A 24,197-nucleotide genomic window follows, 5' to 3' on the forward strand; every position below is an offset into this window, starting at 1 on the left:
GGAATATTTTCCCCAAAAACATAATATGTAGCTGATACAAATCAGTGCTGGAGATGCCCAAGCCCAGCTCCAGGGCCAAAACTTGCCCTAAACTTTCCTCCCAGTTGTCATCCAGTCCCTGTCCCCAATTGCCAGCCTCTGGAATCACCCCACTAACCTGCAGTGTCCCATTGATCTCCAATTTGGGGTATCAGCATAGCTGATCATCTCCCAAGATGCATATTCAGCATGTGAGATGTGGATTTTGCCTATGGATACATTCTCTGCTGGATGGAAGGAGCCTGGTCACACTGGATCCCTCTTGCACTGCAAGAAATAATTGGAAAAAAAGCCATAAAATTCAACAAATGGTGAAAAGCAGGAGCCTGGGCACACAGGAGGTGGGCAAGCATCCTCGATATCCACATCATGCTCTGGTAGAGCCACTCCTCTGCTTGATCAAGTTTATTTTTCTTCCACAGAAACCTGCTTTAAATACACCTGGAATTCACTCATTTTCCAAAAATTTACTCAGAAGGTGAGCTCTTGCTACCTGGAAGACACACACAGCCTCGGGTGGGAGCAGCATTGCTCAGCACAGGAGGTGGCCACACACAGCACCAAAACTATCCTGGTAATTTTTCCCTAGACTTAATTTTTTCATTAAATACAAAACTTCCCCTCAGGTATGAGCTGATGTTTATCTCCTGGAAAATCATATCACTGCCTCTCTGAGCACGGTGCCAGGGACCTGGAAATGCTGGATATGCCCACCTGAACATACACACACAGACATTTCACCGGGAAAACCCTGGAAAAAATGCAGCATTTGGTGGGGACGGATGTTGGTGGCAGAGCCACTGCTTTAGGATAACAACGAGTAAGAAAATTCAGATAATTTCTGCTGAAGTAAAAAACAAAACAAAACAAAAAAAAAGGGGGATCTGGGAAAAGTGCAAAGAGGCTGGAAGTCTGAGGGTAGCGCTGCCCTCGGAGGTCTCTGTCCCAGAGCTGCCCAGCCTGAATTCAGGAGGTCTTTACAAACACTGGCACCTCGGCCAGGCTGGCAGAGTAATTCCTGAGCGTGGTGCCACCATCAAACACTCGGGCACTGTTGGTGTCCAGCCAGAGGTGCCCCTCTCCTGGCAGGTAGATGTCCCTCCACGTTTGTCCCTTTTCTGTTATTGGAGCAACCAGGACCTGCAGGGAGAAGAAAAAGAAAAAAACCAGAACTTCAGCAGAGGGAGGATTAGTCAGGATGTGCGTGTGGGGATAAGATGGTCATCAGGGAATCCTGGAATGGTTTGGGTGGGAAGATACCTTAAAAACCATCCTGTCCCACCCCCTGCCATGGGCAGGGACATCTTCCACTAGCCCAGGTTGCTCCAAGCTCCATCCAATTTGGCCCTGGACAGTCCAGGGATGGGGCAGCCACAGCTTCTCTGGGCACCCTGTGCCAGGGCCTCACCAGCCTCACTGGGAGTTCCTTCCCAATCCCATCTACCCCTGCCTTCTGTCAGTTTAGAAACATTAATGAAGTGCAGTGACATTCCTTTGGCTGGGACTGGGATCATCCCTGCCTGCAGCTGCCCCAAGATTCCATCCAGTTTATATTTTCAAAAACCAGGAGAAAAAAAATCCCATCAGAAATGTGCTTCTTGCAAAACTTCCTTCCCAGTGATAGACCCAATGTAATTCCACCTTCAGGGAGCATTTTCCCCCTTGTTTCATGGCAAAAGCAGTTCCCAGCATTCTGAGACTCTTTATTCCTGCTAAATCATTTCACTTCCAAAGCTGATAGAGGGTTTTGGGGCCCCAAATAAGAGTTTCATGAGGAAAGCCAACCTTTTCCAAAAAGAAAAACCCAAAACCCACAAAACTCAGCTGCTTTGGCTTGGATTTAAATCTGCTTAAATCCAAGTCCTGGTTTGTACTTGTGCAAAGCTGAATTTACAGGAATAATGCAGAATTCCCACCTCATCTCCAATGAGAAACTCGTCCTCTATGGTGAATGCAACTGGATCCGTGGGGCTGAGCCACCAGGCAGGACGGAAGATGGGGAATCCCAAACTCTGCCACTCCTCACTGTATTTTAGGAGCAGAGGCACGACAAAGTCCCGGTGCCTCTGGATGCACTGGCGGGTCAGATTCAGGACCTGCAGGTGGGGGACAAATCCATGAGGAGCCCAACACCCAGGAAACAGCAAAGCAGGCAGGGAAAAACAAACAAACAAACAAACAATAATAAAAAAATTCAAAAGTAAAACATGTATTCCCTTAGGAAGGGAAATTACTGAATTGGAATGTCCTGCTCAAGTTATGGTGCAAATGGGATTGATATTGGATATTAATTGATTTGGATATTAATTGATATGGATATTAATTGGATTAATTGGATATATTGGATATATTTGGATGTTAATTGTTTTGGCTAAAAATCCATTGGTAAAACATTTAAATCCATTGATAATGGACCTAAATAAATTGGACTTAAATGGCTTTAAATCCATTGGCAATTGTTACAAATCAGCTGGATTTAAATCTATTGATAGCAGATATGAACACATTAGATTTGAATAGATTTAAATCTGTTGTTAATGAATTTAAATCCAATGAATTTAAATTTATTTAAATACACTGAAAATAGTTGTGGATCCATTGGATTTAAATACATTGATAACAGATATGAATCTATTAGATTTAAATGTATTTCAGTCCAGTTATATTGAACATGAATCCATTGGATATAAATGGATTTACATCTATTGATAATGAATATAAACCCATTGGATTTAAATAGATTTAAATCCATTGATAATGGATATCAGTCATTGGATTTAAGTGAATTTAAGTGCATTGACAATGCATATAAACCCATGGATTTATATTCATTTACATCTATTGATAATGGATATTAATTAATCTTATTTAAATGGATTTATATCCATTGATAAAGGACCTTAATCAATTTGATTTAAATTCCACTGATAAACATATGAATCCACTGAATTGAAATATAATTAAATCCATTGATAGCAGACACAAATCCATTTGATTTAAATCCATTGGTACTTGAATCTAAGGCCATTGATAATGGATTTATTCCCACTTCAGTGGAAAGCTGAGGACAGCAGCTGGCAGGAGATCCCTGCCGGGCCTTCCATGGCTTTTGGGGGCATTGGCCATGTCAGGATCCCGGTGTCCTCCCCTCTGGAGTGTGGGATGCGTACCCAGGCATCACAGCAGAGCCAGGGCGGGGTCCCAAAGGCCATCACGGGCAGGAATGTCACAATCTGCAGCCACCTCACAAACAGCTCCGGGTCCCCCTGGGTGGCTCCAGCCACACTCCCTCCTGTGGGAACATGGGGCTGGAGTGAGGACCTCCCATAGCATGGAAAGGTTCTGGAGAAACCTCAGAGCTCCTCCCAGTGCCTAAAGTGTCACCATCGCTCTGAAAACCTGGCACGGCTTCCCTGGAAATGGAACAAACCCCCCAGCACCGAGGGCTTGCCCAGCCATCCACAAATTCCTGTTTCCTCCAGAGGTTTTTCCAAGCTCTTGCAGCTCCCAGGCTGTTGGGACACAACCCCTGGCAGTGAACTGCCCAGCTCTCTGTGTGCAGGAGGATCTGCACTCCCATCCACGCAAGCCAAGGGCTTCTCTTTGGGAAGCAAACTCCCATGCTGGGATTGCTTGAGCCTCATTTTCTAAGGAAAACAGGCTAAAAATAGATGCCAAATTGACATATTGCTCTCAACCCCTATTTCAGGGCTGTTGTTTAGCTCAGCTCTCCATGTTTGACACTTTTGCACAGCCACTGCACACTCAGGGCATGTTTTAACCACCACTGACTCCATCAGCTCCAAGAAAAAGGGAAATGAATCCACTTGGCCCTGATTAAAGCTGTTTCTTGCCATTTTATAATGCTTTTATTTCAGGACTTCTGCAGCCATTTTGCTTTGGAGCAGAAATGCAGACTTGGAGCAGAGCTGCTGGGGTTTTAGGAACATCCATTCCCCAGCCAGGAGCCTGGGGATGCAGATCCTGCCTGTGCCAGGTGGGACTTAGCCCAAGCCAAACCCCGCAGGGGTGGGCTGTGGTGGAACTCTGGGAAGGGCATCCCCAGAGACACGGCTGCTGCTGGAGTTGCCTGGCAATATTTACAGCATATTCTTTTGTTTTTAGTTCCTAATTTTTTTCCCTGGTAACATTCATCCCACTCAAGCCAGTACAAGAGAAAACTGGTGAGCAAAACACTCTAAGCCTTCCCATAGCACACCTAAGGTGCAAGTGTACCACCCGTGCCTGGAAAAAAGCTGCAAAATTCAGCGCAGAGAAGCCAGAAATAGGGAAAAAAATGGAAAACCAATCCTTACCTACTGCATCAGGGATAAGGAAGTTGTAGCCCAGGAGGCTGTAGTGCAGCACGGAGGGGATGAGCCCCTTCAGCCCAGCATGGCTCCAGTCGGAGCGCAGGGGGCTCATCTGGACAAACAGTGGGAGGTGACTGGATCTGGAGAAATAGCACAAGTCCTTCAAGGTGCTTAGAGAGCTCACAGGAGCTGAAATTCCATGATGCCCAGTTGGCTTTGGAGTCACTGGGGCCAGGTTATAGTCCCAGAATGGTTTGGGTGGGAAGAGACATTAAAAACCATCCTGTCCCACCCCCTGCCATGGGCAGGGACATCTTCCACTAGCCCAGGTTGCTCCAAGCCCCATCCACCCTGGCCTTGGACGCTTCCAGAGATGGGGCAGCCACAGCTTCTCGAGGTACCCTGTGCCGGGGCCATGCCATCCTCACATCCCACAAGGATCATTGACTCCAACACGCTGCCCTATCCCACTTCCTCACCACTTCACTTCCCTGGGTGCCAAGAAACATCTGGGAATACCAAGAGCACATTCTAAGCACCAGTTCCACCATCCCCCAGCAAGTTCTTGTGCCCTTCAGCTCCAGCACCTGCAGGTGCCCACCCACCTGCTCCCGGCGCTGATGATTGTGTTGTTGCCCAGTGTCGCCAGCGCTGCCGCCAGCACCTTGGTGTATCCATCACCCGCCAGCTCAGGAGGAGCAGGGACATCCTGCTCCAGGAAGGAATTGCCCTCAACTCCCTCGAAGGCCACGTAGGTGGCCCCCAGCGCCTGCCGCAGGCGCCGGGCACGAGCCAGGTACCAGCCCAGCGCTGCCTCGCTGGTGACGTTCAGGCGGGCGCAGAGCTGCCCCTTCCAGGTGGTCAGCAGTGGGATCTGCGGAGGGGGAGGATGGAAATCCCTGTCAGATCCATAGAATGTCCTGCTGATTCCAGGGTGCAAGGCCAGGGGATGCCATGCTGCCCCCATCCCACCCTGCCCTGTCGTGGTGCAGTGCATCAAGGTGTAAATTTTCCCTCAACCCCCCAAAAATCCCTGAGCTGGTGGCAAAAGGATCATTAAAATGACCACACAAAGTGGAGCTGAGGAATATTCTGAACACTGGAAGTGGAAATTTTAAAGCTGCTTCTATAGGAATGAGGAGAGACGCTGCTTCCCCCACCACTGCTGTGTCCCAGCACAGTGGGATTGGGCTGTGTCCCTTGATAAAATGATAAACCTGAGGGGGTTTATTCAGCTTTAATTTTGGTTTGGGGGCTGAGGGGGTCCCATACCGAGCTGGCACCGGGTCGGGGCTGGCGGCTGAGCCAGTATCCAGCGGCCTCGCCGCCACGCAGGGAGCGCAGGAAGAGCGAGGAGGTGACGCCAGCGTACGGGGACAGCGTGATGGAGAGCTCCAGAGGTTCCACCAGTGCTGGGGCCTGCCTCTTCCTGCGCTCTGAGGGCACCAGGTCCTGTGGGCGGGAAGGGCAGGAATAAGGGGCTTGTGGGAGAGGAGCACCACGCTCCCCATGTGCCCGGAGGGTGGCAGGACGGCCGTACCGCGGCGGCGAGGACGGCAGTGCTGCGCTCCCCCAGGGCCACAACGCCCTCCTGAAGGCGATGCCGCTTCAGCCTCCTCACCAGCGACCTCAGGCCTCGCTTGATTTTGGCAGCAGAACCCTCCGGGCCGTGGTAGTGCCAGATCGGAGATCTGCAGGGTGGGAAATCCCGCATGAGATGCTTGGGAAAGCGAGCAGGACATTCGGAAGTGTCGGAATCCAGGGCTTCCCTCTGGCTGCCCTGGAAGGCCTGGGACCCTGGCAGGGGGTCAGGAACCCCCCTGTACAGAGCCCCAAGAGGCACTGTCTCTGATCTCTGTCCATGGAAAAGAGTTTTCAATCTTACAGGATGAATTACAAGCTCTGAGTGTTTGATATAAGCAATAATTAAGTGTGGCACAGGTGCAAAAGTAAAATTTTAGGTTTCTAGATTAGGGGTTCAAAGGGGACAAGATGGAGGAAATTGGGTGTGTCTTGTCCTTTTCCTTCTTCTTCATGCCCTCCATGTTTCACTGTAGTGTTGGCATTTTTCTATTGGTTTAGGCTGGGGACACACTGTTCAACATAGATAGATATTGGCACATTATTGTAAATATAGCACAGGTAGTTTCTGGTATATAATGTTTGTAACATCCCACTGAGGGCAGAGCCCCGCACGCTGCCCTGCAGGACAGACCTGCGGCAGGGCAGCAGAACATGTTAGAGATAAGCAAGAATAAACAACCTTGAAAACAACACAGACGAATTATGGCTTCTTCTTTGGCAACGGGGCAGAAAACAGAGACTTTTTACAATCTCGGGATCATCAATACCTCCGATTCCGACAGGAAGGGTTCCCACCGTCAGGGAAGGAGAGCTCACCCCAGGAGCGCCGTGTCCGGCAGTGTCCGAGCCGCTCCTGCCGGAGCCCCGGCCGTGTGCCGGTGGGCGGCCGCCACGTCGGCGCTGACACAGAGCTGGTAGTGCAGGGGTTCCGCTCGTCCCGCCGGCGTCTCCAGGCAGAACTGTCGGTGGCTCTCCAGAGACAGGAGCAGGGACACGTCGGGAGCCACTGTCACCGTCACTCCTTTGGGGGAAGAGTGGGAAAATGGTGTTTCAGCAAGCACCCGGCTGCTCCCGGTCCTGGGAGCCGCAGGGATGAGCAGAGCCTGACTGGTGCCAAGGTTGATCTGGGTTGATCCCACCACAGATCCAGCTGTGCCAACCATCCCCACCCTGCTCCTGCTATTCTCTTGCAGAGTCCAAAATGCCTTTCAAGGGCTGGATTTCTCCATTTCCTGGCCTTTTTGCTCAACATTCAGCAGCCTCAGCAGTGCAGGGCAGCTGCAGGTCAATTGGATTAATTTGGGGTAATAGCTGAAGTTTGATGACCTGCAGATTAATCCAAATATACTCCAAAAAATGACACCAACAACTGAACTCCTGCCTGAATCCTGCATTCCAGAGTGGCATCAGGAAGCCACGAAGCTGCTCTTGTGGAGCTGGGGATGCAGCAATGGGCGCAGATCTGGGCTTAAAAACAAACCAGGCAGACCAAGAGCATGGGATGTCCCAGGAGTGATTTGGGCCACCCCATCCTCAGGCACTCAGCTTCAGCATCAGCTTTCCCACAGGGATGAGGCAGTGTGGGATCCATCCCACATGCCCTGTTGCTGCTACATTTGCTGGATATTTTATTCCCAGAGATATCTACGCTGCTCTTAAGCTGCTTTAGAGTTGAGGAGAGGGGCAGAAAAGCACAGGGATTGAAGCTGTTGGACCCTGGCCAGGGAAGGAGGTGGTTACCTGTGGATCCCAGGAAGTATCTCTCCAGGATGGGTCCAAAGCCAGCGGGGTTTGCACTGAGGTCGCCGCTGACCAGGGGCTGCGCGGGGCTCTCGGCGCTGTTGAGGGGCCAGCGCTGGGCACGGATGCTCGGCCCTCCATACCAGGAGACGTTGGCCATGGAAAAACAATCCTGCAGCCAGGAAAACACCATCAAAGAGCAAGGAAAATGGAGGAGAAGGAAAGCCAGACTTGGAGCAAACTGTGCTGGTGGAAGATGTCCCCTTTTACAGCGTAAAATTACAGTTTCATTCAAAAACAAAGGAAAAGCAAGGCATGCTTCCTGAAGCCTACCAGTTTTTGCTGGAGGAGCACAAATAAAACCAAACTGCCATGACAATCACGCTTCTGCACCACACCACAGTTACCAAACACCTCTGAGTCGCAGGTGAAAAGATGCTGCAAAGGCGAGAGTGAAGAGACTCTGCAGGTGTGAGTGGCTGTGGGACAGGACAACAGAGGGGGAAATTCAAGGAAACATCTTTAAAATGCACTGAGGGCACTTTCAGAAACCCAACTGGAAAATCTGTGCATTTTGGTTTATTGGTTGGTTTGGGGTTTTTTTGGTTTGGTCAGGTTTTCTTTTTGGTTTGGTCAGGTTTTTATTTGGTTGTTATTTTTCATTCAGTGTTTTTTTTTCTCTGTTTTTTTCCCCCTCTCTTCTACTTTAAAAACACATTAAGCTCTCCACCAGCCTTCCCCAGATTTTCTGGAGTGAATCTGCATGTGCAGCTGTCCCCACCTGAGTTTTTAGCCCCATCTTGAGCCCTCACCTTGATGGCACCAGTGTCCTGAGGGTGACACATCCTCCCTCCCAAGGCACAGCTTCCCTCTTTCCCCAGGGCTGATGACAAAAAATTCCCTCAAGAGACTCTGTTTGGGGATTTGGGCATTTCTCATAGGCCTGACAGGGCCCTGGGATGGGGAACATCCCCATTTTTGACCCGCCTCCTGCCAGAAACCATCAGTTTTCACTTCAGAGCTCCTCAAACTTTCCCCTTTCTGCCAAATTGAGGGATCAGCAGGACTTAGCGTCCTCGTGACTTCCCAGGCAGGATGGGCTTCCCCGAAAGCCCAGAGATCTGGGGCCGTGAAGGGGGCCTGGAGTGGCAGAGGGGACCCAGAGCCCTCCCCACTCAACCCACCCCACGTTTATTCCCAATCCCAAGGCTTTGGAGCCTCCTGGAGTCCTGAGCTTGGGGGCACAGAGAGGTTAAGTCTCTCCAAGGGGTGGGGAGAGGAGATGTAAATTATTAAAGTGGAAACCCTGGAGGCTCAGGATAGCTGTACCAGGTGTCAGCTGAACTCATTACACCAGCTGGGAAAGAGGGAAAACAGTCTGTTCTGAACTCAGATTTCACTGGATCATATTTTCCGATGGTTTGGGTTTTTTTAAAAAAAAAGTGGGGGAAAGTCTATTCTGTCTCACTCATCCTCTCAAATGCCTCACACAATGTCAGTGGAAGAGACCAAGGGTTTGTGCTCAGGCAACACCTTCCACCCACCCAAAATGGTGCCAGCAGGTGATTTATGGCTAAAGGGGAACAATCCTCCATCCCAGAGAATCCCATCCCACTTCCCTCCTTGTTCCGAGGGCTCCCCACAACTGGACACCCTGCTCTGACAGTGTTTCTCCTTCCCCTGCTAAGGCTCCTTCCCAGAGTCTGCTTTTATTTAACTGAGGGAGAAAACAGGGAATGATACCAAAAATGTTTGCAGCAGCGGACACGGATTATTCCCATCCCGCGGGAGCTGCCCATTGTGTCTGTGTTGGAAGAGGCTCTCGCCAGCATTGTCATCTCCAGTAGGTGTTTATATGGAGACAGAGTAAATACAACTCTCCCACCCCGGGGTCACCAGCGTGGCACCGCCACAGGATTTTGGGGCTCAGCTTCAGGGCGCGATGCTTCCAAAGGTTTTTCCCCAGCCAGCACCTTCCAGCTGCGGAAGGCGGGGAACCACGGCCACCCCATAACTGAGCTGGGGGCCATGGTCAGGATGGATCCCAAAGGGCTGGGAGGCAGTCGGAGGGGTCCCCGTTACCTTCAGGGTCACGTCGGGGCGCAGCGGGGTCCAGCGGACGCTGTAGCACTCGGTTCCGGGGGCTGCCGGCGGCTCCAGGGACAGCCGGAGCTCGGCGTCCTCCTCCCAGGAATAGCAGAACTGGCCTCCGTCGTGCCAGCAGCGGTCCCGGGGCGGCGGGGGCTCGGCGGCCGGCACGCTGCCCACGGCGATGGCCAGCACGGGCCGGCCGGCCGGCAGCGCCCGCAGCAGCAGCGCCCCGCGGCCGCGCTCCCACAGCATCCCCGCAGCCCGGCCCCGCAGCACCCACTCCTCCGGGGGCTGCTCCACAGCCTGCCACGAGATGATGCCGATGGTCATGGCGAAGAAGACGGCCACGCCGAGGCAGCCCACGGCGCCTTTCCAGGGCTCCGTCATCTCCCTGAAGCCCAAGGTCCAGGTGGACTCCGGGATTTGGCCGGTGTGGCGGGAGAGGGGCATGGTGCGATCGTAGGGATGCCGCGGCTCTGCTGCTCTGCCCTCCTGCAGCAGCACAGGAAAGAAAACCCTCTGGGATAGCTCCAAAAAGATCTTCTGGGATGGCTCCAAAAGATCCTCTGGGATAGCTCCAAAAGCATGCACAAAGACCTAATGAATATAATGTATATATAATGAAATAAAATTTTAAAATCGTTTAAAAGGGGGAAAGCTGCAACTCGGTTCTCTCTGTGCTGATCCCAAGGTAAGGGGAGTCCCTTCCACAGCCTCCTCCCCAGCAAATCCCACTGCTGGGCTCGGTGACTGTGGCTCAGCCCCCAAACCCGGGGGCTCAGCCCCTTGGCACAGCCAGCAGCACCCAGTGACAGCGAGGAGGAGGAGGTGTCACACGTGGCCCAGAGCCCAGGAGGGAGATGGGGCCACGGACAGTGGGAATCGGGGCCGCGCTCCAGCCTCCGCTGCTCCGTGGGCTTTGGCATCACTTCCCTGCTGGTTTTGGAAGCAGCAGCAAATAGCCAGGGGTGCAGGAAAACATCCCAGGGTGGGTCGAGAAAGGAGGGGATGCAACATCCTCTTTCCATCTCCTTTCACTCTTCCCTGGAAAAGCATTTGGATGATGCACAGAGCAAAACCGCCTGTGAGCAGGGTCTGGGCGCTGGCTGAGCCCAGGGGAGCGGGCACCTACTGTTCCTCCAGGTGAGGAGTCACCTGTGGGGACAGCTTCATGGTGTGGCACTGGCTTGTCCCTGTATCCCAGGCCCCATCCCACTGCCTGATGGCAAGCTGGGAATGGTGCCACCTCCCTGGCACAGCACAGCCACCCCTACACACCCCTCACCCCCTTACCTGAAAATAAGTTTGGAGGTGTTGTCACAGCCCCCGAAGCGTCCTTGATGTTTTTCCCACCACGAGCAGGTTTTCCTCCTCTTTCCCAGGACAGTTTTCCCTCCTGGCCGCATCTGAGACCCGTGGAGCTGAAGGAACTTGATCCAGACTAACCCAGGAGGTTACTTAAGCCAAGCTCCCTCCCTTGCTCCCTCTGTCCCTCCCGCTCGCTCCCCTGCAGCCCACACGTAGCCACAGGTGGCTGCATCCCCAGCAGGGGCAGGACATTGAAAATATGCATTTTTAAAGGTTTTCACCTCTAGGGGAGTAATATTAAAGGTTAGTTTTTGGGGTTTTTTTTTGGGGGTTGTTTTGTTTTGTTTTTTTTCTGAGGTGGCTCTGGTTGAGTCTTTGCTCCACACCTGTAAATCCACACGGGAAGCCCTTGGGTGTGCTGAGCCTCCCCATTCTCCTGCTTTGGCTTTTGTTGCTCTTATTATCCAGATTTGGGGGATTTTATCCCTGTTCCTACTTCACATGAGCCACTGGACCCTCCCTTATATTAAGTCCAGGGCTGCAGCTAAGGGTGCTGCCTGCACCCAAAATCACAGGGGAGATACTTCTCAGGACACTTGCAATCCCCACCAATGCAAAAACTCTGAAAATCTGAGATTTCCATCAACTTTTCCATGCTCCAGTCCCCATTCACAGTCATCTCACCGTATCTACAGGTGATCAGGGAATACCTGGATTTTCCAAGTGATATTACAACATTTTGGCTGCCAAGATATAAAAACCTTGGGATTTCAAAGTGTTTCCCCATCCTGCATCCAGGCAAAACCCCAGCAATCCCAAGGCCAAAGCTCTGCTCACCCCAGACTTCAAGAAGAGTCCCAGGACAGCCAAATTCACCAGGAAGATTCTCTTCTGTGGCCCAAATAAGCCCTTGGATGTGGCCTTTCCTCTCCAAGATTAATTTTTCATTGCAGGTGGGGCAATATCCAGTGCTGGATGGAGGGAAAAATGGTGGATTGCATCAGGACAAGGAGGGACCCCAGAGCGGGAGAGGAGGTGGATCCAAGATAAGGAGAAAGGATGAACAAGGATATATGAGCCAGGAGACTGTGATGTCCATCTCAAATGGGCTGGGGATCCTCTGGGAATGGAGTCAGGAGAGGTTATAGCAAAGCTGTAGGTGACGGACTCATGGGACCCCAAATCTACATAAAATAAAGGGAAAATGTTTTTAAAAAGTAAGGAAGGAGGAGGGTTCCTTCCACCAGGGGTGTTAGAGGCACTTGAGAGGCGCAACACTCCCCATGACCTGGAAAGGGGGAGCAAGGAGAAGTGAATAAACCCTGTGGTGATTCAGAGCTGCTCAGCCAGGGCATCACTGGAGCCAGTGGAATTACTTGTGAGGCTTTACAGATCCATGTGCCCCAGGGAGAGCTCGGTTCGGCTGCAAAACCTGCAGAAACAGGGCAGAGGGGAGGAAAAAAGGGATCTTTGGGATGGTCTGGGATCCTGGTACACCGGGATGGTTAAATGCTCTGTCCAAGGGAGAGCAAGGGACATGGCAGCAGCAGCCAAAAGCTGCCCAAGGATTGGCAATTCCCTGTTTCCCAGCACAAAGCAGGCTGGGAGGGGGGCAGCTGATGAGGTTGTTTGGCTGCAGCAGCTGAAGGCAAAGCTCTGTCACATGGCAAAAGATTAAATCACATCCATGGAATGGCAGAGGGGCCCCCAAGGCAGGATTAGGGAAACCCCGGGATGCAGTGGGATAAGCAGGGACAGGAGGCCATGCCTAGGTGGGAGAGCAGGAAATGGGGATGGTTTGAAAAACCTTTTCTTAAAAAGCAGCTCAATTCCTAGAGAAAAATCCTGCTGGAACTTTTAGCAACTCAATATTTGGCCAAGTTTGGGCCCCACTCAACTCTGCATGTGGCCTGGGGGTTTGGGCCAAGCCCTCTCCCACCTTCCCAGAACTCCTGGTTTTTGGGAGGAGGAATGGATCTATGAGTTTTCCTGCCCATCACAAATCTCAGCATGAACTGGCTCCCACGAGCAGAGTGAAACCTCCCTTCATCTTCCTCCCACTGCCAACAAAAACCACTTAGCCTTGACTGGCCACAGGGAAAAAAAATATTTCGGGGTGGCTCCCTGGATTCCAGAAGGGTGTCCTGCCCCTCTGCTTCCAGAGGGGTTTTTTAAAACATTTTAAAATATCCTCCTATGCAGAATGGAGCATTTTTTCCCTCTTCATGACTTTTCAGGGTTGAAATTACCTGGAGGTCATGTTTTTATACCCAGTGGGGCTTTCCAAGCTCCAAGGCTGCCGAGGGACCTTGATCTGGTGGCAGGTGTCCCTTCCCGGCAGGGAAGTGGAACTGGGTGGGCTTTAAGGCCCCTTCCAACCCAAACCATTCCAGGATTGAGGGGTTTGCCAACGCTCCAGGTTTGCTGGGCTGTGTGGGATGTGGACAATGCCCAGGGAAGGGATGGAGTGGGAGGCTGGAAACACATTTTACTCACCAGCATCCATAGCCAGAGTCTGAGAGTCCAAGCTTTTTGGTGAAACACCAGAAAACAGGGACTAAGGGTTATTCCCACTGGGATTTAGGATCACTGTCATCTAAGAGGAGCTTCCATCACTGCATACCCTGTGGATAACACTCCTTTCCAGAGCTCTGTCATCACCTTTCAGGCTGGCTGGAAAAAGGGAGAGCACAGAGAACCACAGGGATTTTCCACTTTTGTGGGGTTGCACTTGGGAAGGCACAGCCCTTTCCATCAATATTTTCCTACAGCCTTTAAGCACCAGCAATTACAGCCACAGCTTCCCAGCCAGAGGTTTCTGGTTTGGGATTTCTTAAATATTATTATTTAATTTAAAAAAAAAAATCAGGAAAGCTGTATGGGTTGGCCAAGAGCAAAGGAAAACTGGTGGGAGCAGCAAAATGCCTCCAGGACTTGGCATTTCTTCTCCATTTTCCCCAGTGGGGAGCAGCCTCACTCCAAAACTCTCCCTGTGGGGATGGATCCCACAGTACCTCAAAAGCCTACACCAAACTCTCATTTTTATCCATTTATCCATGAGATCTCTAAGCTGGGATACACAGTGATGAGCCAGAGTGGATTCCCTGAAGCTGGCAACATGCATGGACATGGATATCCCATCTTCCTGCCCTCCCAGAGTTTATCCAAAGGAAAAAGATACCTTCAGAATCCATCCTGGGAATAAACCAGCCAATGTGCCATGGTGAATATTCTCCTTGGGTTTTCCTTCCCCTTGCAGTTCCCAGCCTTGCCTTTCAGGGCCAGCAAAAGCCTTTGGCTGTGCTGGAATTCTCCATTCCTTAGAAAGCTTTGGTCTCCTTGTTGAAGCTGAGCTCCGTTTAAAAGGGAAAAAGAAAAAAAAAAAAAAAAGCAAAAAGTGTGATTTGGTTCCTAACTTCCCAAATCTCAGCCCAGATATCCTCCTGGAAAGCAATCCCAGATTTCCATGAACTCCACAGTATTTTATAAAGGGAAAAACAAGCAGCAGGACTTGCACTGACAACGTGGCCTTGTAAACAGCATCAGCCTTTGCAAGCGACCTTTGTCCCTTCCCGTGCCACCTGTGTGCCCTGAACCAGGAATGCCTGGATTTGGGAGCTCCTGGAGTCCATCCACAGCCCATCCATGTTTTCAGGAGGGTCTCATGTCAAGAAGAAGATTTTGGGCTGGAGTACCTGAAATAATGCAGGGATGGATAATTTTCCAGCTGGAAGGTCACCAGCTCCAGCTGCCAGTTTTGGCTGGTTCCAATGGGATGGGAACAGCTCCCATGTGCCCTTTGCCCCCCTTTTACCTTCAGACAAAGCCTGATATTTTGGGGACACTAAACCCAAGTTCCTAATACACAATATTCAGTAAATTTTTTAATCTGGGGAGAGAGGAGCCCCCCCGTGCTGAGGAAAACCCCCTTCATGGGGCACTCACCCCCTTCACCTCCAAACCCAGCCCAGGTACCTTAAATCCAGGGAATGATGCAGCTCCCAGACAGCCTCAATGTTCCTGCTCTGCACTCAAATCCCTCAGAGGGGGGTGAGGGTGCTGATTTGGGATCTCTGAAGGCAGCACCTGCTTGGAAAGGGCTGTTGGCAATTCCACTGTTCCCACCATTCCCAGGAAGAGGGCTGTGGTGAGACCATTTCCACGTGCTTCTCGTCTAGGAGAAGCTTTCAAAATGCCCCAAATCTCTATTTTTTAAAGTGAAAACAAGGCACAACTGATGACAAAATCTGTGGCTGTGCAGAGCGAACAGCTGCACCTCACAACCTCAGCACACGATTTTGGTTTTCCAGGAAACTCCTTGTCAGAAGGGACAAAGGGAGATAATTGGGGGGGCTTGGCGTGCCAGGGAGCTGCTGGGGGTCAGCACAGCGAGGGAGCTCTTGGAAAGGACCTTTCTGCTTCATCTGCCTCTCCCAAGCTTCCCAGAAATCTGGTGAGCAGATTTGCAGCCTGCCTGCTGCCAAATTCAATCCCGGCCCCGGAGATGCTGTTTGGATAATGATGAGACCAAAATTCTTTAGCTTCTCTCCATGGAGCTGAGCCACCACAGGCTGGAAAGGTGCAGGACAACCTTCAGGATGCTCACTTGTCCCCAGAGAGGTGGCACTTCCCAGCCACACGCAGGAACATCCACCCAGGGGATCAGCACGGGCTCCATCCATCCCTGTTCCCTGGGGGAGTTCTGTGCAGCAGCCCTGAGGCCTGGTGCTCCCCAAGGATAGTTGTGGTTCTTTTGGGAAGACTCCAAGGCAAACCAAACCCCAGCCCTCATCCCCAAACCCCCCTGAAGTGTTGTTTTAGGGGCACTGTCCTGCTTGGCAGGGAGGAGGCTGCAGGTCCCACATCCCCACAGAACCACAGGTGCCTCCAAGGGGCTCCAAGGAGGCTCTGGGCACCTCCTTTCCTTCCTCCACCCACCTTGGACTCACCTGCCCGGGGCTCTGAAACTCCAGGCTCTGCTCCAAATATGGCTTAGACCTTCCTCTTCTTTTTCTTCTTCCTCCTCTTCCTTCTCCCCTGCCCAACCCCTGCCGACCTCTCACCACAGGAATTTAGGATTTATGCCCCCCAGAATTCCCCCCCCACCAAAAGCTGCATCCTCAAGATCTTCCTTTATAAGGGAGAGGAAACTGCCCCTGGAGAGCCATTAGAGGCTTCCAGTAATTAGCAATTACCAGTCCTGAAGAGCTGCCCCTGCTCTCCTAATGAGGTTTGGTGCTAATTATAGCAGGCAGGGCCAGGAGCTCTGGTGAGGGGCTGTGGCAGCGACCACACGGAGCCTTCTGGATTCCTTGGGGTATAAAAAAGGGCCGGGGTTACTCCAGGACAGCGATCCCGGCCGTGCCGAGTGCTCCTCCACTGCCAGGAGCGCTGGGGATGCTGTTCCAGGGCTGGCCTGGCTTCCTGCTCATGAGCTGCTCCGGTCTCATCCATCACTTGGAATAATTCCTGCTGAATATTGCGGGATTCTGCCATACCCGGCTCCAGCCAGCAGCTAAATCCATCCCCTTGGACAAGCCTTGGGGATATTTGGGAACTGAGCAATGTGGAATGAGAGCACCCAAATCCTTCGTTTGACAGGCTCAAGTGTGTGTTCAGTGTCCCAGTGGAGTTTAATCCCTCCTGAGCTCTTCTCTCCCCATCCCAGCACTTCCCAATCTGGCTCTTCTCCAGCCAGGGCAGCAACACCCACCCCAGCTGCTGGAAAACAAACCCCCATCCCAACTCCCAGTGTTCAACTCCTTTGGGAATGCCATAAAGCCCCTAAAAATAAACAACCCCCCCTCCTTGTCCAGCCCCTTGATGCATTTTAGCCCCATTTGGGCTCTGCCTACACACAGAGCTCTGAGCGAATTTTAATTCACTAAATTAAATTTAATTCAATAAAATTGGGATTTTAATTAAGGTGCTGAGAAGGAGCAGCCCCAAATTGCTTTTTCAGCTCAGCTCTTTGATGGGGCTTATTTTCTCCCCCACAGGAGAATGTGGGTGTATGAAGAGAAATGGAATATAATGAATTCTTGAAACCCCTTGGATAGACACAAACAGCACCAGGAAACACCTCTGGGAGCAAAAGGTGACTGGGTGGGTTCTGGAGCAGGCTAGGGAGGTGGGATAAGTGGCTTCCCACCCTAAAAAGGGTGGGGGGACCCAGGAGGGTGTGTGGTGCCTGGGATTGGGGGGACAATAAGGGGGATGCCCAGCCCTAATTTAAGGGTGATCCCATACCATGCACTCCTTTTCTTATGCTCCCTAAAATAACCTATCCCAGGAGTGCCACAGGCAGTTGGGAACTCGGCTTTTATTGTCACAGGACACGGCAGCAGGCAATGGGGTCGGTCACAACAGAGGGGACAGGGGAGTCACACCACAGGGTCCCAGCACAGCCACCCCGACCAGCCACACAGCCCCAACACCCAGAGGGAGGGAAGGAATATCAGCCACGAGCCTGGCTCCTCCCCACACCTTTCCTGCCCCATCCCTGTGCAAAACAACTCCTCAGGCCATGGTGGTTTTCCCTCTGGGAACAGGGCAGCTGATGGGCAGACAGAGGGGGACCTGCAAGGAGCTTCTGGAATCAGCTCCATTGTGTCTGTGCTACTGAGCACCGCCTGGATGGGCTGGAAGGGTTCGAGGATCCAGGGGTTTTACTCACCAGCCACGCTGAAGAAGCAGGCTCCATCCCCAGGGAATGGCTGCTGCCAGCCCGGGAGCCAGCATGGCCCTCGGGGTCACCCAGCATGGTGAGTGATGGATTTGGGGTGCACACACACCCAGCCAGTTCAGGGGAGGGGGGAAAGCCCTCCCAGACATGTCTGTGCTGGGTCTGAGCCCCACCAAAACACGGCTGAGCCTCCCTCCAAGGGTTGTTCCAACACCACTGGAGTCACCAGGACCACCTCAGCTATGCCAGAGGGGGAGGAGGGAACAAAGGGATCAGATGGATGAAGAAAACCTTCCCTGCTGGCACAAAGCTCCTTGTGAGAAGAACCCACAGGCTTTTGTACCCCAGTGCCACCCTCTCCATTCCTGCCCTTCCCCTCCAGAGAGCCGGCACAGCCCCAGCAGCCGCCCCCACGCCGGGCTGGAGCCGGGCGCTCACTCGGGAATGTAGTCCCTGAAGGAGTTAAAACTGAGGCTCCGGCCCGCGGAGTTCAGGGTGGAGCTGGCTTGCATTTTGGGAATCTTCTCCATGAGCTTGGACACTGTCCTCCTCTTGAAGGAGCCTGGGGAGAAGTGCCCCTGCCTGAGCAGCTCCTGGTAGAGGCTGCTGAACACCGCCACCGGCTCCTCGTAGCTGTCCCGGGTGGAGATCTCGTAGAAGGGAATCTTGAGGGCTTTGGAGAGGTTCTCCCCGTCCTCGGTGGACACCATCCTGTCGAACTGCAGGTCCTTCTTGTTGCCCACGATGACCACGGGGGGCTGCTCGGCGGCGCCGCTGCGCTTGGGGCTGGCGTGCAGGTGGTTGATGAGGAAGCAGAGCCGCATCACCTCGTCGAAGCTGCAGCGGTCGGTCACCGAGTACACCACGGCAAAGCCGTCACCCCACTTGATCTTCTCCTCGATCTGCAGGGAGTCCTCCTCCTGCCGGGGCACACAGGCTCCTGTTAGCACCACTGGATGCAGCCCCGGAAAACCTCCCGAGGCTGAGAAGGAGCAGCCCCAAATTGCTTTCCCGGCCCAGCTCTTTGATTCGGCTCATTTCCCACCCCCACCAGGAGAATGTGGGTGTATGAAGAGAAATTGAATATAATTAATCCCCCCTCCTTGAAGGGAAACCCTTTGGATAGATAAAAGCTGCACCAGGAAACACCTTGGAGCTGTAGGAGAGGAAAGGGACAGCAGTGCTAACACCAGCAGCCCAGGGCAGGGATGGGTGGGGTGGCTTAGGCAGTGTGGCAGGTGGGGACGGCCATCAGCCCTGTCCTGGCAGGAATACTGGGGGAATCAGTGCTCCCTTGAGCTGTCAGGATGCTCCATTGGCACAGGAAGCACAGCTATGCCCCGCATGGGAATAGGGGAACATTTACCTGGAGCCACACTGGAACTGAGGTTAGACATAAATTCACCAAAACACCCTTTTCCTGAGGTAGCCACCATGATGTTCCAGACACCAGGAATGAGGCCAGTGGAAGAGCAGGGACTGCCTTCCCTGGCAGGCCGCTCTGCTCTGGGTTGTTTTCCTGGCTGAGCTCACCTGTCCGGCTGTGTCGAGGATCTCGAAGTGCACCATCTCCCCATCGATGACAGCCACGTGCCTGTAGATCATTTCTGGGCAGGACACACAGGGAAGGGGTGTGAGAGAACCCCCAGGGAGCAGCCACAGCCCAGGTGGCTTCGGTCACCTGGGTGGCCGAGAGGGCAGCAGTGACCAAAGTGTGGGAGCAACAAGGGAGGGAGAAGGGCTCCACAGGAAAGAGGGAGAAGGGGATATTTCTGAGGCATTCCAGCAGGGACATGGCTTCAGTGCTCAAAAAACAACCCAAATGCAAAACAAAACAAAACAAAAAGCCCAAAAAACCAACAAAACCCAAAATCCTAGAATTCAAGAGATCATAGGCTCCAGGGGCTTAGATGCCTCTTGTCCTTTTAAAGCCACCTCCTAGCAGATTGGAAAGGAATTTGAGGAACTGAGGAGGAACTGTTGGTCTGATGGTTGGACTCTCAGAGGTCGTTGCCAACATAAATGATTCTGTGATCCTATGATACTACATGATTCCATAACCCCATGACTGAACCTGCAGCACTTCCCTGTGCAATCTGATGGCTCATCCCAATAAATTTTCCCTAAATAACACCAGAAAGGGAAAAAGGCATGCAGGACCCAGGGAGGTGTCAAGATGTCCATGGGCTGCCTGTCTGGTTGAGGAGGAAGAAGGGGGAATATGGTGAATGTGGGAGCAGAGTTGGCTCTGCCATGGTGACAGCCCCAAGGAAAAGGAGTTTTCCTACCTAGGGTTGGGTCATAGTCTCCAATGAATCTCCTGGTGATGAATCGCACGGTCAGCGCTGGAAAAAAAACACAACGAACCCTGTTGGAGTTGTCAGTCCCCTGGACTTACTTTTCCTCCTTGCAAGGGCAAAGGAGCAGCAGGAGCAGCCACAGCTCAGGCAATTAAACCCCCTCATCTGATTACACATCTCCCTGTACCAGAGCCTGGCGAGGCAAAGCCCAAATCGCTGTCAAAACCCTCCCAGGGCCTTTGGCCCTAACATCTTTTCCAGGAAGCTGCTTGGGAAATGCAGTGCTGATGCCTGGAGAGGGAATTTCTGACAAAGCTATGGTTGGGAGGGTGAAGAGAGTCCAGGAATGGAGAGTGGAAGTGGTGCTTGAACCCCTCGAGGTGTTAATGATGATAATGGAGATGGGAGTGAAAGGTGGTGGAGAGGCTGAGAGCTGGAAAGGCATCAGGAGTGAAAAGTGAAATTAGTGGAACAGGGGAAAAAACAGGGGGGGGGAAATCCCCAAAAGAGCCAGGAGGTAAAGAAGGAAGAGAAAATAGACCAGGAGTGTGACAGGAGGATAAACCTCACCAGAACCAGGATGTGATGAAAACCCCTCCAGAAACAAAAGTGGAAATGAAAAGCCAACACCAAGCTGGAGCAACACTTGGAGCTCTTTTTCCCTTTCAACCCAGGGTCAGTTTGTCCCAGCTGTCCACCAGCAGATGTTGGTGGTGTCCTGCCCTCACAGACCTACTCCAAGCTGATCAGGATGTGTGTGTTTATCCCAGGAATGTGGCACCTCACATGGGCCAGGCTTAAATAACCACAGAAAGGGAAAGAGGGATGCAGGAACTTCTCCTGTCTCTCATACCTGCTTGGCTCCTCTTTGGGGACTTCACCATCCTCTCACCCCCCACCCTCCCCAATCTGTCTCTGGGTTTAAAACCTGCACAGCAGGGAAGCGATTCAAAGTAAAAACCAGATAATTTAGCCAAACTGCTCTGAGAAGATAACCAGGGATCCCACAGGAGGCACCTACAGGCACCTTCAAAGAGGCATCAGAGTTACTGGGGGAGCAGGACAAGGCAGGCTCGGTCTCTAGAAAGCACCTGATTGTGTGTCATATGTCAGGCAGCCACCCAAAGCTGGAGCACATGGTGTGGGATGAGAAGAGGAGCCAATTAGATTGATTAAAAATTGTCTGGAGCGCAGGAACACGAGGGGAGCTGCCAGTGGGGGAAGTGGCCGCAGGCGGAGCGGCCGCAGCCACCCAGCCTTATAAGGAGCTTTTTCTCCCCATCCTGAACATCAGTCACCTCGGGAAGGGCTTTCCTTGGAGCTGAAAGGGTTAACTGTGCTTTAAATGTGGGGTGGGGGCTCAGGGGGAGAGTCACCTGCCACGGAGTCAGGCTGGGCACCTCGGGATAGCACCGGTGCGTGCCCAGGTGCTGCCCTGTTTGTGCCGCTGCGGAATGGCCCCAGCGCCGATCCATCTTCGCTCCACGTGCTGCAGGCAGAGCTCTGCTCTGGATTATGGCAGAGTTTACACTGGGCAGCAGCAGAAGAGCACAGCACAAGCCCCAGCCGGGCTGGATTTCCAGCCCCCGCTGCTGATTGACACAGCCCTGATCCTTAAACCACATGGCTGCACCCAAACCCACCCCTGCTCGGAGGCTCTGAGACCTCGGGTAACCAGATCCTGAAGGTTTCCAAACTGCTCCAAAAACCCCCAAAATCCTTCCTGCTGAGAATCAAGGGTTATTTTTCCCTTTTGCAGCTGCCCACTTGGGATTTGTCCTTTGGTTGTTCCCACTGCTCAGCTCTCCCAACCCGGCTCTGTATCCCGTGGTTGCAGCAGCTCATCCTGGGAATGCTCCGGAGTGGGGCCTTGCCAGGATGGGAGCTTGGCAGCTCAGGGATGAAATCCACCTTCAGCCTCCCCTGCTTCACACCCTGGCCAGGAGAGATGCCACCCCCACCTTGGGGACACAACTGCCTCCCCCGTTCTCCCCACAGGAGCTGAAGCAATGATGCTGCTGCTCTTGGCTCCTTCCTCGCCTCTCCCACACTCCATCCATCACCTGGGATGTCACCTGCCAGCTGGACAGGTGTCCTCATCCCCAGCACAGGGGCTGGCGGGCAGCAGGACCTGGCAGCTGGGGCACAGCCCCTGGGGAAGGTGACACAATGTCCCCTGGCAGGGGAGGACGTGCAGAACAGCGCCCAGGGGACGCAGATGGGAAGGGACAAGGACCCAGGGGGGCTGCATGCCTGCTGTTCCCGGGGGCTGCTCCCTGTTCCTGGCACACTCCAGCTCTCCTCTGCATGAGCCACGTATCCATTACCCCTCTGTGTCACTGTCCCACTGTCACAAACCCTGCTGCTGCGAGGCACACACAGCCCACCCTAACTGGAGGATCTTTTAAAGACCCTGGGCACGATCCCACCCTAAGGAGGAGGCACAAAAACCCCACACCTGCCCAAAAGGGGCCCAAAGCTGGCAGCAATCTGCTGTGTGCCGGGTGGCATGGCCAGCGGCAGGGAGACACACGTGTTTGGGGTGGGGGCGAGCCAAAGTCTTCCTACACCCCATAAAACAATCTGCTGCATCGGGGCCAAACACCTCCAGGGACCCCCACCGGGGCTCTGGGTACCCCGGAGCTGAGCCCCATCCCATGCTCCAGCACTGCTCAGGGAGAGCTGGGAGTTGCTTCCTTCAATTTAATCAGGGAATTAGGATTTTTCGTTCATGCCGGTTGCTGTCCATGGAAACAATTCCAGCGGCTCCAACAGCCCGGCACAGGTGCCACTGCTGTGGTGCCCTCCCTTTTCCTGAGGGGCAGGACATTCTTTGTCCCCAAGGGCACGGACCTAAGGGGGCAGGACATTTCCTGTCCCCAAGGGCAGCTACGCTGCGTCCTACGAGGCTTTGCATGGATCATGGATCACTGCAATGTAGATCCACATTTTTCCCTGCCTCTGACCCCAGTCCTGGCGCTCCAAGTGCTACAGGGGACGCCTTTGCTCCCAGGTGCTCACAGCGCGGGATGGAAGAGTGGGAAGAAGGGAAGGATGATCCCCAGAAAGGAATGGGTTGAAGGAGGGAGCTGAGGTGCTCCCAGCACAGTATCCCAAACCCCCACCTCAGCAGGCACAGACGGAGAGCGCAGAACAAGGCACAGGGAAAGGGACTTTTCCCGAAGGAAAACAGCCCGGTGCCGCGGAGGAGGCTCCGCACAGCTGCTGTGGGCTCTGGGACTGAGCAGCGAACTCCTCACACCCGGGAAATCCCAACCCCGAGCCCGGCTTTTAGGAAAGTTCTCCCGGTCAGTGATGTCCACCCAAGGCCCCCACGCAGCCGGGGACCCCTCGGGCAAGGGGGACGAGCCCTGGTGCAAAGTGTCCAGGTGGGAAACTCGAGGGGAAGGAAACTCAGTGCCCTGAAACCCCACGGGTTGGGGGCGCACCGGGAGAATGTCCCTCGTCCCGGCTTCCTACGGGACATGGGAAGGTTGGTCCCTCTGGCCGGGAGGGGGAATACCGGGGGGGTGCTGGGGGGGATGCCAGGGCGATGCCAGAGGGGTGCCAGGGCATAGCAGAGGGATGCAGGAAGATGCCAGAGGGATGCGGGGGATACCGTGGGGATAAGGGGGAGCCCCGTCCTACCTGTCTTGCCCACGGCGCTCTGTCCCAGCACGACGAGGCGCAGGGTGCGGGCCGGGCTGAGGCTCACGGAGCGGCGCAGGGGCCGCGGGAAGCTCATCCCGGAGCCGGGCCGGGGCTGCCCCGGGATCCGCCGCTCCCCGCTCCGCCGGGCGCTGCTCCGCCGGCTCCGCCCCGGGCGGGCCCGGCTGATGCCCTCCTCCTCCTCCTCCTCCTCCCTGGCTAGCGGAGGCGGTCCTCATCCCGTCCCGGAGGCGGTTCGGGAGTTGTGCCTCAGTTTCCCCGCAGGCAGCAGCGCCGGCCAGCGCTTCCCGGACCGGGAAAGCTGCTCACCCAAGAGGGGCAAAGCCACGGTTGGACGGGGCTAGGAGCCACCTGGGCTATGGAAGGTGTTCCTGTGCATGGCAGGGGGTGGCCCTGAATGGGCTGTGAGGTCCCTTCCATCCCAAACCTTCCTGGGATTCCCTGAGTCTATAAGAGTGAGGAAAGAGG

General features: G+C 53.4%; 2 protein-coding genes across 2 annotated transcripts; both read right to left on the reverse strand.

Annotated features, from left to right (window-relative positions):
- Positions 1-429: 429 nt before the first annotated feature.
- Positions 430-15,241, reverse strand: LOC100228623 (SITS-binding protein). Its single transcript, XM_072929570.1, has 13 exons — positions 14,257-15,241; positions 13,572-13,748; positions 11,061-12,046; positions 9,759-10,259; positions 7,677-7,848; positions 6,753-6,957; positions 5,893-6,043; positions 5,625-5,804; positions 4,958-5,226; positions 4,356-4,492; positions 3,210-3,331; positions 1,956-2,135; positions 430-1,179 (listed from the first exon to the last, which is right to left on the reverse strand). The coding sequence occupies exons 4-13, from the start codon at positions 10,215-10,217 to the stop codon at positions 1,006-1,008; spliced, it is 2,049 nt and encodes a 682-aa protein (XP_072785671.1). The 5' UTR covers positions 10,218-10,259; positions 11,061-12,046; positions 13,572-13,748; positions 14,257-15,241; the 3' UTR covers positions 430-1,005.
- Positions 15,242-17,377: 2,136 nt separating this feature from the next.
- On the reverse strand, positions 17,378-23,917 carry LOC121468017 (ras-related and estrogen-regulated growth inhibitor). Its single transcript, XM_041716484.2, has 4 exons — positions 23,709-23,917; positions 20,049-20,105; positions 19,294-19,367; positions 17,378-18,680 (listed from the first exon to the last, which is right to left on the reverse strand). Exons 1-4 carry the CDS (start codon positions 23,803-23,805, stop codon positions 18,195-18,197), a joined length of 714 nt encoding a protein of 237 aa, XP_041572418.1. The 5' UTR covers positions 23,806-23,917; the 3' UTR covers positions 17,378-18,194.
- Positions 23,918-24,197: the final 280 nt, after the last annotated feature.

This window comes from Taeniopygia guttata, chromosome 5, assembly GCF_048771995.1.
Source record: "Taeniopygia guttata chromosome 5, bTaeGut7.mat, whole genome shotgun sequence".
NCBI classification, from domain to species: Eukaryota; Metazoa; Chordata; class Aves; order Passeriformes; family Estrildidae; genus Taeniopygia; species Taeniopygia guttata.

Bases quoted from the DNA above. Each gene is read 5' to 3' on its own strand.
- LOC121468017 (XM_041716484.2), bottom strand. From the start codon at position 23,805: ATGAGCTTCCCGCGGCCCCTGCGCCGCTCCGTGAGCCTCAGCCCGGCC. The intron at 20,106-23,708 runs GTAGGACGGGGC...TTTTTTTTCCAG, and splicing joins GAGCGCCGTGGGCAAGACAG to CGCTGACCGTGCGATTCATC. The intron at 18,681-19,293 runs GTGAGCTCAGCC...GTGCCCCGGCAG, and splicing joins TCCTCGACACAGCCGGACAG to GAGGAGGACTCCCTGCAGAT.
- LOC100228623 (XM_072929570.1), bottom strand. From the start codon at position 10,217: ATGCCCCTCTCCCGCCACACCGGCCAAATCCCGGAGTCCACCTGGACC. The intron at 6,958-7,676 runs GTAACCACCTCC...CTTCCCCCAAAG, and splicing joins ATACTTCCTGGGATCCACAG to GAGTGACGGTGACAGTGGCT. The intron at 5,227-5,624 runs GTATGGGACCCC...CCCCCTCCGCAG, and splicing joins CCCGACCCGGTGCCAGCTCG to ATCCCACTGCTGACCACCTG.